A 12,935-nucleotide genomic window follows, 5' to 3' on the forward strand; every position below is an offset into this window, starting at 1 on the left:
CATTCAGGCATCCTGCAAATCTTTAGGCCCATGCATGCACGCACGCACGCAGAGTGTGTACGCATATTTTCTGGTTAGATAAGTTATTTTACTGCAAGGTTTTTAAATTAAGTAAATTGGTTCTTGTCAGGTTTTCCTTACCTGTGCACAGCAGATAAATACAGCTGAAAGAGTCAACAAAAAAGCAGATGAGACTATTACATCAACTGATCGTTGAGGACCTCGACGCTGGAAAATAAAAGGGAAACTTATTGAGTAATTCTCTGGAAGGATTAACCAAGAAACCTGGTAAATGGGGTGACATGTCTATAGACTGATAATGCAATTAAATGACAACTTTTAAATGCAAAATATCAAATACTTGCTTCCTATGGTTTAAAGGAGTATGGTGTTAATGACAAGGGAGAAATAGTGGCTGGAAGAAAATTGTTCTAATAAGACAGCTTTGTGAATTTCAGCTGCATCACCACAATCTCTTGAAAAGCCATTCTCCAATTACCATGTGCTACAATCCACCTCCTACAAGTAATGCACGGGGGGGGCATGAAAAGATATCTGCTATCATTCTAACAAGTCACCTACAGTAATACAATGCATACAATTCTCTGAAAGTTACAGGTAGGTAGCCGTGTTGGTCTGACGTAGTCGGAACAAAATAAAAAAATTCCTTCCAGCAGCACCTTAAAGACCAGTTAAGTTTTTATTTTGGTATGAGCTTTCGTGTGCATGCACACTTCTTCAGATTCTCTGAAAGTTAAGTAGCATACAAGCAGGACAAAGAAAAAAACGCTATTTCTAAGACTGGGGACAGCAGGGCTGAAAAGAAATTAGCTTACTGTAGGATTTCCTTAGAAAGAACTGCTAATAACAAGGCCAGTGGAAGTGATGATATTCCAGCTGAACTATTTAAAATTTTGAAAGATGATGCTGTTATGGTGCTACACTCAATATGCCAGCAAGTTTGGAAAACTCAGCAGTGGCCAGAGGATTGGAGAAGATCAGTCTACATCCCAATTCCAAAGAAGGGCAGTGCCAAAGAATGCTCCAACTACCGCACAATTGCGCTCATTTCACACGCTAGCAAGGCTATGCTTAAAATTCTACAAGGCAGGCTTAAGCAGTATGTGGACCGAGAACTCCCAGAAGTGCAAGCTGGATTTCGAAAGGGGCAGAGGAACCAGAGACCAAATAGCAAACATGCGCTGGATTATGGAGAAAGCTAGAGAGTTCCAGAAAAACATCTACTTCTGCTTCATTGACTATGCAAAAGCATTTGACTGTGTCGACCACAGCAAACTATGGCAAGCTCTTAAAGAATTGGGAGTGCCTGATCACCTCATCTGCCTCCTGAGAAATCTCTATGTGGGACAAGAAGCTACAGTTAAGAACTGGATAAGGAATAACTGGTTCAAAATTGGGAAAGGAGTACGACAAGGCTGTATATTGTCTCCCTGCTTATTTAACTTATATGCAGAATTCATCCTGCGAAAGGCTGGCCTGGATAAATCCCAAGCTGGAATTAAGATCGCCGGAAGAAATATGAACAACCTCAGATATGCTGATGACACAACCTTGATGGCAGAAAGTGAGGAGGAATTAAAGAACCTTTTAATGAGGGTGAAAGAGGAGAGCGCAAAATATGGTCTGAAGCTCAACATCAAAAAAACCAAGATCATGGCCACTGGTCCCATTACCTCCTGGCAAATAGAAGGGGAAGAAATGGAGGCAGTGAGAGATTTTACTTTCTTGGGTTCCATGATCACTGCAGATGGTGACAGCAGTCACAAAATTAAAAGACGCCTGCTTCTGGGGAGAAAAGCAATGACAAACCTAGACAGCATCTTAAAAAGCAGAGACATCACCTTGCCAACAAAGGTCTGTATAGTTAAAGCTATGGTTTTCCCAGTAGTGATGTATGGAAGTGAGAGCTGGACCATAAAGGCGGCTGATCGCTGAAGAATTGATGCTTTTGAATTATGGTGCTGAAGGAGACTCTTGAGAGTCCCATGGACTGCAAGAAGATCAAACCTATCCATTCTGAAGGAAATCAGCCCAGTGCTCACTGGAAGGACAGATCCTGAAGCTGAGGCTCCAATACTTTGGCCACCTCATGAGAAGAGAAGACTCCCTGGAAAAGACCCTGATGTTGGGAAAGATGGAGGGCACAAGGAGAAGGGGACGACAGAAGACAAGATGGTTGGACAGTGTTCTTGAAGCTACTAACATTAGTCTGACCAAACTGTGGGAGGCAGTGCAAGACAGGAGTGCCTGGCGTGCTCTGGTCCATGGGGTCACAAAGAGTCGGACACGACTAAACAACAACCACAAGGATTTCCTGCCTTGTGCATGGGGTGTAGACATAAGAAATATCAGTAGCTTAGAAAGACAGTATGACCTAGACTTGAGAACGCCAAACAAAAGTTCTCGAATTAGAGGATGAAAGTGCAGAGCTGGTTTATTAAGAAGCTATTCTGCAACTTTTATTGAAGGACAATGAACTGCTGTGCTAACCTGGAATGGTAGGACGCATCAGCTTTAGGCAGGCATCCCCAAACTGCAGCCCTCCAGATGTTTTGGCCTACAACTCCCATGATCCCTAGCTAACAGGACCAGTGGTCAGGGATGATGGGAATTGTAGGCCAAAACATCTGGAGGGGGGAGTTTGGAGATGCCTGGCTTTAGGTTTCTGTAATGGTGTTGGTTGCTTCCTCACGAGTAAACAGTTCCAAACCCTGTGCTTGGTTTTTACAGGGTTTATTTATATACATATGTAAAAGACAGAGCATCAAAAAGCATAACTGTACTATGGAAGGGGAAGACGCTATTCTTGAAACATAAAGTATGTGCTCCAATCCTCCAGAGAGCAAGCAAACTGAACCCGAAGAGGGGAAAACAATAAAAAATAACACAGAGTGTGGGGAGTGGGGAGAGAAAATGCAACACAGTGTGGGGAAGGGTCTTGTAACATTCAGCATCAGATACGGCATCACAGCAGCATTTAACAGATGCCTATGACACTAACGCAGAAGCATTCTCTACACTGCTGGAAACGGTGACATATGAGGACTAAAATAACACAAATTCCCAGAAACATCTGTCAGAAGTGTTATTAATAGTTACATGTTTAGTCCTGTGCTTTTTAAAGTCCATCAAGAAAACAACCTTCCTTTTTATTTATTTCTTAACTAAGGCAAAGTCAGCTGATTTAATAAAACAACTAAAAGGCATTACCCTAAGGGTTCTTCTTTACAAATGAGGCTTCTTTCCACAATATTTCAGACTACAAAAATGAAATTATTATGCCAAACTGTGTCATTTTAAAACCACTCTGCCTAACCAGAAAGAAGAAAGTTTGGCCTTATAAAAATGTGACCTGCTAAAACTAAGACTGGCAGAAGATCTCAGTTGCTCACCTCTTGATTTTCACAATGAGAAATACTTACTTACCTGTACTACAAAACTCAGGAGAAATGCAAAAATTCAGAAGAGGGCAATGCTCAGTATTAAGTACTGTCAGTATAACACACATCTGGTTTAAAAGCATACATGGCAAACAAAAAATAAGGGCCAACAAACCTTTAGATAGGAGCGGAGGGAAAGCCACATTTTGATATTCTGCACCTTCTTTAGTCGGAAGTGAGGAACCTCAGACTTCCGTGCCCTTCTTGCAGATGTTAGGTGGCCAAAGAGTTTGGCAAAAAGTAGCCTCTGTAAGCGATACGTTACGTTTAGTGAACTAAGAACTGAAATGCATTTGGAATTTGATTACATTTGGTTTTCATAATATTATGAAATACCCATAATACCAATACAGATTTTTTAAACCATTGTAAAGCTGTTGTAACTTTAGATGCTTTACATATTGTCCATACAGTATTTTAATATTGTGGTCAAATTAAAGTTGGAAATTTCCATTTACACACTTTATATATTAATTCTCAGGTATAAAATTTATTAAATAAATATTTGTACACATATTGTATACAAATTTTATATTTATATGCAGTCATTCCTCGGGTTGCGAACGTGATCCATGCGGGAGGCACATTTGCAACCCGCAGCGTTTGCAGCCTGAAGCGCTGCATCTGCGTATGCGCGTGACACGATTCAGCGCTTCTGTGCATGACGTCATTTGGTGCTTCTGCGCATGCGCCGAAACATGGAAGTAACCCATTCCGGTACTTCCTGGTTCGGCGCAGTACACAACCCAAAAATGCACAACCCGCAGCATTCATAACCCAAGGTATGACTGTACATATATGCATATGTATATGTAGTGTTAGCAGAGAGGTAGAGAACATGTTGTGCTCCTTCTGGGGTATTTTGTCCACCTTTGGTCTCCACTCTGCACTCAGCTCTCACCTGTGGCTCCTAGAAGCTGTCAGCATGAGACAGCAGCCACAATGGCTGTGAATGGCTGGCTAAACCAGGTGAAGGTAGCCGATGGGTCTCAAACCCTCACTTCCCCTGCATGAGAAGACAGGATCTAGCAATTTGAGTGGATAAGACGAAAAGTGGATGCAACAGTTAAGAAGGCGGTTACTGCTGTAGAAGGAAATGAGGGGCAGGTAGGGCTCATCAGCCTGGGAAGGAAGCCCATTTAAGAGAAGGAAAACTCTTTTCCTAAACCTCCACTGCCTTGCAGGACATCTTCAGGAGGAGAAAGGGCTAAGGAGTTAACCCTGCACAAATCTGGAGTGGAGTCCCTAAGAGTGTTGGTTGGCACCCTTGTATGCCTCCTTCCGGCAACTCCGGCAACCATGCTGGTGCCAAACGGATCTTGTTGTCTGGGCAGCCCAGGACCTCCATACACACTGCCCAGGCTTGCCCCGGGGAGGTCAATTCAGTGCTAACACGAGGTTTGATTTCACCCCCAGAGGCACATTCCATTGTCTTTTGAGACAGTTGGAATGCCAACAACAATTTCATAAAATTTAATGCACCACAGTTTGTTTTGTGGCAGTTTCTTGGTGAATTAAGCAATGTGAAAAGCACAGCTCCTTTCTGTACTACTTCAAAGTAGAGGAAAGGGAGAACTACTTCTTTGAGCACTTTAGCAAGGATAGGCAGAAAAGAAATGTAATAAAACATAAATAATAGGAAAATAATAATTTTTTATTTTCCTTTTAATTCTATTCTATTTTCCTTTTAATTTTCAATTCTATAATTTTTTTGAAGAAGAGGATGCAAATCTTAAAATAATAAGATAATAAATATGTAAAACTGTGTTCTATATCAAAAACATATATGCCAAAAAGGAAAACATAATAATACATTGCAGTTCCTTTCTTCATGTGAATGAGGAGTTTGCTGCAAATGCCTACCTGTTTGTAGGTTCTCTCAGCCACACATAATAAAAAGAAGAATATCCATACAAGGGAAACACGAACTATGAAGCATACTATAACCATGGAAAGAACCATCACGTCTCCATTTGACCCAAATGCAATAGTATAAAGTTCAGCAGCAGAATGTGTAGTTAAATGCTCCAGATCCTTAGCTTGGGAAATTCGAAATACAAACGGTGTTAAACCCAGGATTAGAGAGACGACATTTCCAAAAATCTGATATCCTATTCCTGGTACATAGCTGTTTACCTAAAGATGAGAGAAATATATATTTTTAAAACTCAACACAATAATGATGATGATGATGATAATTTCTTATTTATACCCCACCCATCTGCCTGGGTTTCCCCAGCATAACAACAAACAAGCCAACTATATTATAAAAATACTATAAACAACAAAAGCCCAGCACTACAGAAGATTGACCGAAATGAAAATCCTGGAGAGACTGAAATGTGGAGTGGTGTTAGTGAAGGGAGGGATAGGCAGGAAGAGGGGGGAGCAAAGGCCTGGAAGTGGAAGTGGGAAAGAACTGGTGTGGGGTGAAAACTTTAGTTTAAGGTTTCTTTTTTGCCTGATGAATAACGGTGTCTGAATCTTGGCCTGCTAAAGGATATGCTGATCCAATTGGGGGAAGAGACATTGGGAGGGGGGAGGGAGAGATTTTTTTAAAAGTTTAGGGTTAAGAGTTTTCTGGAGGGAGCAGAAGAATGGCTGAGGAAATAAGTTAGAGTTTGTTTTTAATATTTTTGGTGATCAGAGAGGTGTTTGGGTAGAGAACTGCCTGTCTCCCACTCTTTACTCTTGGCATCCAGTGGCAGGGGGTGTCTGGAGGGGAGAGGGAGGGGTGGAAGGAAACCCAGACACAAAAATGGAACCTTTTGACTGCTGAACCCCTCGGGTTACCCTAGTGGCAGGAGGGGACTCGGAGGGGGGCAGCATGAAGAAGGAGGAGGATTAAGTTAATATAATAAGAATAAGATTTTGAATTAGAATAGAAAACCCGCCATAATTAATTAAAGAAGTTAGGAAATCCAGGAGGAAGAGAATCGTGGAAGCCGCAAACAAACTGTTAAGAAAATAAGATTTGGAATTTATATGTTCTTCTTTTTCTTTTTTCATGTTTTTTCTTTTTTTTCTATTTGTGGTTTTGTTGTTGAGTTACATTGAAGAATTAGCTGGGGGATAAGCCAAACCTCAGAGCTCCTCCGCCTCTGTCCTCTCAGTGGCAGGGGGGGGGAGGAGGGGGGAGGAGGGAGGGGGGAGGTCAAACCCAGCTTAAAATGGACCCCTTTGTTTCCCAATGCCCATGGGTATCACTGGTGGCAGAAGTGGTCTTGTGGGTGGAGGGAAAATGAAGGGACAGAGTTTATTGTATATGCTTTGTATGTTTTGTTTTTATAAAAAAAAATCAATAAAAATTATTATTAAAAAAAAAGCCCAGCACTATAATATAAAGTAGCATGTTAAGAAATACTGTTTAGTACTCTTCCATAAAAGTAGTTTTTTGCAAAATACGCTGAAAATATGTAATATACCAGAACGGTTTTCAAATTTGTTAAGACAGAGTTGAAAGGTCAATATTAAAAGGACAGTTCCTAGGGCCTATACATATAGGGGATGAAGGGCCAAAGGATCAAAAATGATAACAAGTTGCATTCTAAGAATCTCAAGCAAAATTCCACCCATGCAATTCAGTTTTCATAGAATAGAATGACAGAATTGTAGAATTGGAAGGAACCTCAAGAGTCCAATCCCCGGCAGTGCAGGAATCTAAACTAAAGCATCCATGGCAGATGGCCATCAAATCTCTGCTTAAAAACCTCCAAGGAGGGAAAGTCCACAGCCCCCCCCCCCAAGGGATACCCTTTATTTCTGTGTTCTTGCCTCCTACTCACTGTAGATCCCTGCTGTTCCCAAAAAGTCAATCCTGATTGTTGGGAAACCCATGGGAACAGTATGGGATGTGAAGGAGGGAAGGGGATAATTAGCAAAAATCAAGGAAATGTTGCTGCTTGCACAATTAGTCTTTTGAATCCAACCTACTATTTCTGAAACTTGGGGGGGGGAAAGTTGTTCAGGTTAGCCAGCCTTTCATGCTCATGTGTAGTGGTGTTCTAGTTTTACAGACTGAACTAAGTAAATGTACTCAATTTTTATTCTGCCAATAAATTGTGGATCTTTTATTTATTTATTATATGGGCTACTAGTAGTCAGCTGCTCTGTGTAATCTGCACACTGGGCAAAGGAAGTGAGGCAAACTCTAGACAGGTCTGCCCCACTTGTTGCTAAAAAGAAATGATTGTGTCCACTTTTATGACTGAATACGAAGCAAATTGAAACCTACAGAACTGCAATATGGTACAGACATCACTGTGCACCCCTTCAGTGAAACAGAAGTATCTTTAACTTGGGTAAAGCCAAGTTAAATATTTCTAATAGATACTCACTCTGTTCATTATCATGCCACTGATCTCAAGCACCGACATATCAGCCTTTTTGCAGTCATTACCTTCCCAAACAATTGCGCTTACTTTTTCGAGCCCAGGGTTAGAACTATGAAACCAGGGCAGGTGACTCTGTGTAAAAGAAAAAGGAAAAAGAAGGTGTTATTCTGGACAATGTATACTAAGCACTAATTTACCATTACAAATAAGTATTTTATTACCAAAAATGCCTATTTGCACATAACTACCTATATGCATTTTGTTCAGTTTACCTCTTTTTCTGCCACAATTCTAACTCACGATAGATTTGGCAGGACACGCAATGTGGTCTTTTCCCACTAACCTGGTGAAATGGGTCATCTCTATACTCTTTCTTTATACATGTGTTAACTTGAGAGTTCTCCACATCTGTCTCACTGGTGCAAGAGGAGCGACACTCTGCACAATGCAGAAGGTCCTCCCACAAGACATCTTCTGTCTCAGACTCTGGTCTTGTACTCTCAGAATCTTGTCTGGAACTTGAGCATCGCGAACTGCAACTAGTGCCTGATTTAGGGATATCCTGAAAGATAGAAATTGCATATTTGAAGGAGAACATGGTTTTTTTCTTATTTCAATAATAAACTCATTTTTTCCCTAAAACTGCATTGGAGCTAGTAGTCTGGGACGCTGAAAGAATGCAAGGATAACAACCATAACAACCAGTATGGTATGCTAAAGGAATGCAAGAAATCAGCTAGGTAGAACAATTTCACTTAATCACAGTTTGCTGAATAAAAAAAATGAAATAACAAGGTAGAACAGCAGGTGAATAAGATAATCAGAAGATAATAAAGAAGGACGTTGAAGAATAATTATATTTAGTCATATATTATTAAAATCAAAGAGTAGGTGAGGGCTATTCAGAGGAGTTAAAATATTTTTGATTGGCTTAGATTTGATGAAGTAGGTTGTAAATGCTATAGGATGTCTTACTGTAAGCCTATTATAACCAACTTGAATTAAAAATCAAAAACATGCCTAGACGTCCGTTTGTAAAAATAAAGCCCTTTTGCCATGCAGAAACAGACATTTGGTATTTAGAATTAGTGATGTTTATATTTCAAAAAATAGTATGTCTTCTGATAATTTTCTAGGTTTATAGCTCTATTACAAGCTCTATTTTCCGCAACATAACAAACCACTGGGTTTGTTAGCCCAAGGGGACATCTTATTCCTTGCTCTAATAATGCCACTTAGCTCTGTCCTTGTTCTCCCTTGGTTGTTGGGGGGGGGGAGGGGGACACAACTCAGGCTATGGCTTCGACACCTACCGTATGCAGAACAGCCATACACATCCTTGTACCACAACCACCCAACAAAAAGAAAGAGCTGACACCAAGAGAATATCTCTAGAAAGTCAATTTTGCAACCTGAAGAGCCCTATCCCTGACAGCCACCCACTGGGCTGAGGGTCCCTCCCCCCTTGAGACTATGAACTCTTAGGGGAAATAGTTTTTCCAATTATATATCCTACTGCTTTTATGAAAGTTTGTTTGAGATCATTGCAAGAGCATACCTCCACAGGGTAATGTTTCTTATAATGATGGGATTTCCTGTTCCGAAATGTGCAGTCACTGGAAGTACGTTCTGCGTTACGGCGCAAGGGATATCCTGCTTCTGGTCCCTCTTCGCTTGAAACTTCATCAGACATATTTGTCACTGTTCTGTGATTATCCTAGATTAATTAAGAATTGGCTGTTAGTAAAAACTATTTTTTTTACTTCAAGTGTAACATAATTCCACTTTGTATGCATTACAATTATTCTCTATACAGTACATTTTTATAATTGTAAAATCAGACATAAGCAATATTTTCTCCACCATCACCATAGTACTGTTACTATGCAACAAGGTTGCACACTGCTTACTGAAGAATTGCAGGCAAAAATTCAGAGCACGTGATTAGCCAACCTAACAAGTATCTTTCTGTATTGTTATGAGCTTATGGGTGCTAGACATTTCTAAATTCCTGGAACCAATAAATATTGGAATTTAATCAAAGGCTTCTAATTCCAGGAAATTCCAGACCACTATAATTCCCAGAACCAGCAAAGTGTCAGACTTTATTCATTAAATTAATGTTCATTAATTTCTTAGTAAAACTTAGTTGAACCTTCATGAGTAAGTAGGTTGTAAGAATTTAAAAGGAGGTTGCTAACACTGCTGGGATTGTAAACCAATATTTTACTGCCAACTGAAGCCAGGGAGCTATGCCAATGATATATTGCATTCACTGCTGTACATGAATTTGTACAAACTCCTCTTAAAGCCATCCAGGTTGGTAGCCATCTTGTGGTAGCATGTTCCAGTTTCACAAGGCACTGTCTGAAGAGAGGTCAATCAAATCCCTTGAAGACTTACTGTAAGTCCCCTTAAGTCAAGGGACTTAAGACTTTCTGAAGGGACAAGCTTGTACAGCAAGGAGTTCACTATGGGCTAGCAGGGACATCTGGCCCAGGATGCTGTGGGAACTGCCCATTCTCCTTATCTCCCAATCTGATTGGCAAGTAAAGTACTCTGCCTGGGGTGCAAGCTCTAAAGAGCAGAATGAGCCCTTTCTATTCCAATCAGGGGTAAAATTTCTAACCTGTTCTTTAGAGATCCCCTGGAAAGAGCAGACAGAGGGATCTTTTTTTCTCTGAACTTAGTGCTAAACATCACAGGTCTAAGATTGGAGGTAAATCCTGTCTGGTCTAAGATTAAAAGGCTGTTTTCACGCACCACAACTCTAGTGTTGCAGAGGGGTGCCTTTTACTTTGCACAAAGGTTTTGTGTAAAGTCAGCACCCTAGACCGGAAAAGTAAAAAAAATCAAAAAAATTGAGTGTGACAAAAATCCTTGGCTAATGTTTCCTGACTATTCTTAGAAGATCCCCCTTATATTTCCCACAATATTTTCCTTAATGTCCCAAAGTGGACCTAATACCGTGTTTCCCCTTTTTTAAGACACCGTCTTATAACTTTTTTTACTCAAAAAAGAACACGGTGTCTTATTTTCAGGGGATGTCTTGTACGGTACCTTAAGGCCTCCTCGGAGGGGCCAGGCCACTGGTTCGGGGTGCTGCTGGGCGCTCTGCGCGGCACCGAGGCGGCAGGCTGCTGGCTCGGCGCTCCGCCCAGCACTGCTGGGCGCTCCGGGCGCTCGGCGCTGCAGACCGCCGCTTCCGGCGGCGGGGGGCAGGCCTCGGGCAGCTCTCCCCCCAAAAGAATGGGCCAGGCGCTGCAGGGCGCTCAGAGCGCTCGGCGCTTTGGAGCGCTCCGCCCTGCAGTCGCCGCTTCCGGTGGCGGGGGGCAGGCCTCGGGCAGCTCTCCCCCCAAAAGAAGAGGCCAGGCGCTGCAGGGCGCTCCGAGCGCTCGGCGCTTCGGAGCGCTCCGCTCTGCAGCCGCCGGCCTCGGGCAGCCAAACAAAAAGAGAAGAGGCCAGGCGCTGCAGGGCGCTTCGGAGCGCTCGGCGCTTCAGAGCGCTCCGCCCTGCAGTCGCCGCTTCCGGTGGCGGGGGGCAGGCCTCGGGCAGCTCCCCCCCCCAAAAGAAGAGGCCAGGCGCTGCAGGGCGCTCCGAGCGCTCGGCGCTTCGGAGTGCTCCGCTCTGCAGCCGCCGGTTACGGCGGCGGGGCGGCAGGCCTCGGGCAGCTCCTCCCCCCCCCAAAAAAAGAAGAGGCCAGGCGCTGCAGGGCGCTCCGAGCGCTCCGCTCTGCAGCCGCCGGTTACGGCGGCGGGGCGGCAGGCCTCGGGCAGCTCCTCCCCCCCAAAAAAAGAAGAGGCCAGGCGCTGCAGGGCGCTCCGAGCGCTCGGCGCTTCGGAGCGCTCCGCTCTGCAGCCGCCGGTTACGGCGGCGGGGCGGCAGGCCTCGGGCAGCTCCCCCCCCCGCAAAAGAAGCCAGGCGCTGCAGGGCGCTGCAGGGCGCTGCAGGGCGGGGCGGCAGGCCTCGGGCAGCCCAAAAAAAAGAAAAGAAGAGGCCAGGCGCTGCAGGGCGCTCCATGCGTTCTCTGCAGCAACAGCAGCCGGTTCCAGGCCCCTCTGGCTGGCTGGGGCACTCGGCGGTCTCGCATGGAGGTATGTCTTATTTTCGGGGGGTGTCTTAGATCTCACTAATGCTAAAAAATGCTGCCATGGCTTACTTTCTGACTACGTCTTAAAAAAGGGGAAACACGGTAGTTAAAAGGTTTGCAGAAAACCAGGATATTAATCTAACTTCAACCTATGATTTAGTATCCTGGCTAATTCCAAAGCTGTTAACCAATAATTGTGACGCTACAGTTAGTGGAAGATTTTGTTGTTTTTTGCTGACTCCTATAAAGGGTTTGTGTTTGCGAGCAAAAGACTTGTTTATATCTCAGCCTATTCGTATGAGATCTGATCATCTAAAATGCATGCGAGAGAGTAAGGGGAAGATTTGGAATATTATGAGCTTGGAGGACGATTTGAACTTTAGAAATAAGACGGCAGTGGACAGTTGCGAGGAATTCCCAATTTCTTGAAGCATGGGAACCCAAAAATAAATTATTTAGATGATTTGGCATAACATTCGGTTTGATTGATATATATATGTGTATAATTTGAAATATTGAAATGTGATATAATTGGTTTTAATTGGAAAATTAATAAAAATATTTAAAAAAAAAAAAATGCATGCGAGAGAGAGGGAGGGAGGGAAAAAGTATTGGGTGAGATGACCTTTTTGTCTTAATCCAGCATGGGAATTCTTGCATTCTCATAATATGAAAATATTGGTGCTGAACTATAAAAATATTCTAGAAGAAATGAGATACTCACTTTGTGATTATTTGTATTACTGAATGAATTTCTGACTGCTCCTGTGCTCCAGCATGTCTCTTCTGATCTGATAACTTCACACTGCGGCTCCTGGGATTGTAAAACATCTTCATTGTTTTTACCGGTCTTTTTTCCATCAAGCGAGACGTACCCATTGTCAGTCTCTGTTGACTTATCTATTGAATTCTTTGCTTTCTTTGCTCTAAACATATACACAAAATAATTGTTTGCATTACAGTTCCTCCTTATCTTGTCTCCCAAATTTCTATTCTGTACAAGGACAGAAATCTGCATGCAACATTTCACATATGAACAGATCGTAAATT

The 12,935-nt window shown here is 42.7% G+C and overlaps 1 protein-coding gene across 3 annotated transcripts in view; it reads right to left on the reverse strand.

The window, feature by feature from the left end:
* The window catches only part of PHTF2 (putative homeodomain transcription factor 2), a 67,136-nt gene that overhangs the window by 9,368 nt on the left and 44,833 nt on the right, over positions 1-12,935 (reverse strand). For all 3 annotated transcript variants that reach the window (XM_035126715.3, XM_060279517.2, XM_060279516.2), the window contains 7 exons: positions 12,610-12,811; positions 9,354-9,512; positions 8,139-8,357; positions 7,799-7,927; positions 5,325-5,597; positions 3,577-3,708; positions 142-228 (listed from right to left, as the gene is read on the reverse strand). In XM_035126715.3, the coding sequence (XP_034982606.3) occupies positions 142-228; positions 3,577-3,708; positions 5,325-5,597; positions 7,799-7,927; positions 8,139-8,357; positions 9,354-9,512; positions 12,610-12,811 (1,201 nt within the window). The remainder of the gene's footprint in view (positions 1-141; positions 229-3,576; positions 3,709-5,324; positions 5,598-7,798; positions 7,928-8,138; positions 8,358-9,353; positions 9,513-12,609; positions 12,812-12,935) is intronic.

This window comes from Zootoca vivipara, chromosome 9 (genome assembly GCF_965207765.1).
Source record: "Zootoca vivipara chromosome 9, rZooViv2.hap1.1, whole genome shotgun sequence".
Taxonomy (NCBI): Eukaryota; Metazoa; Chordata; class Lepidosauria; order Squamata; family Lacertidae; genus Zootoca; species Zootoca vivipara.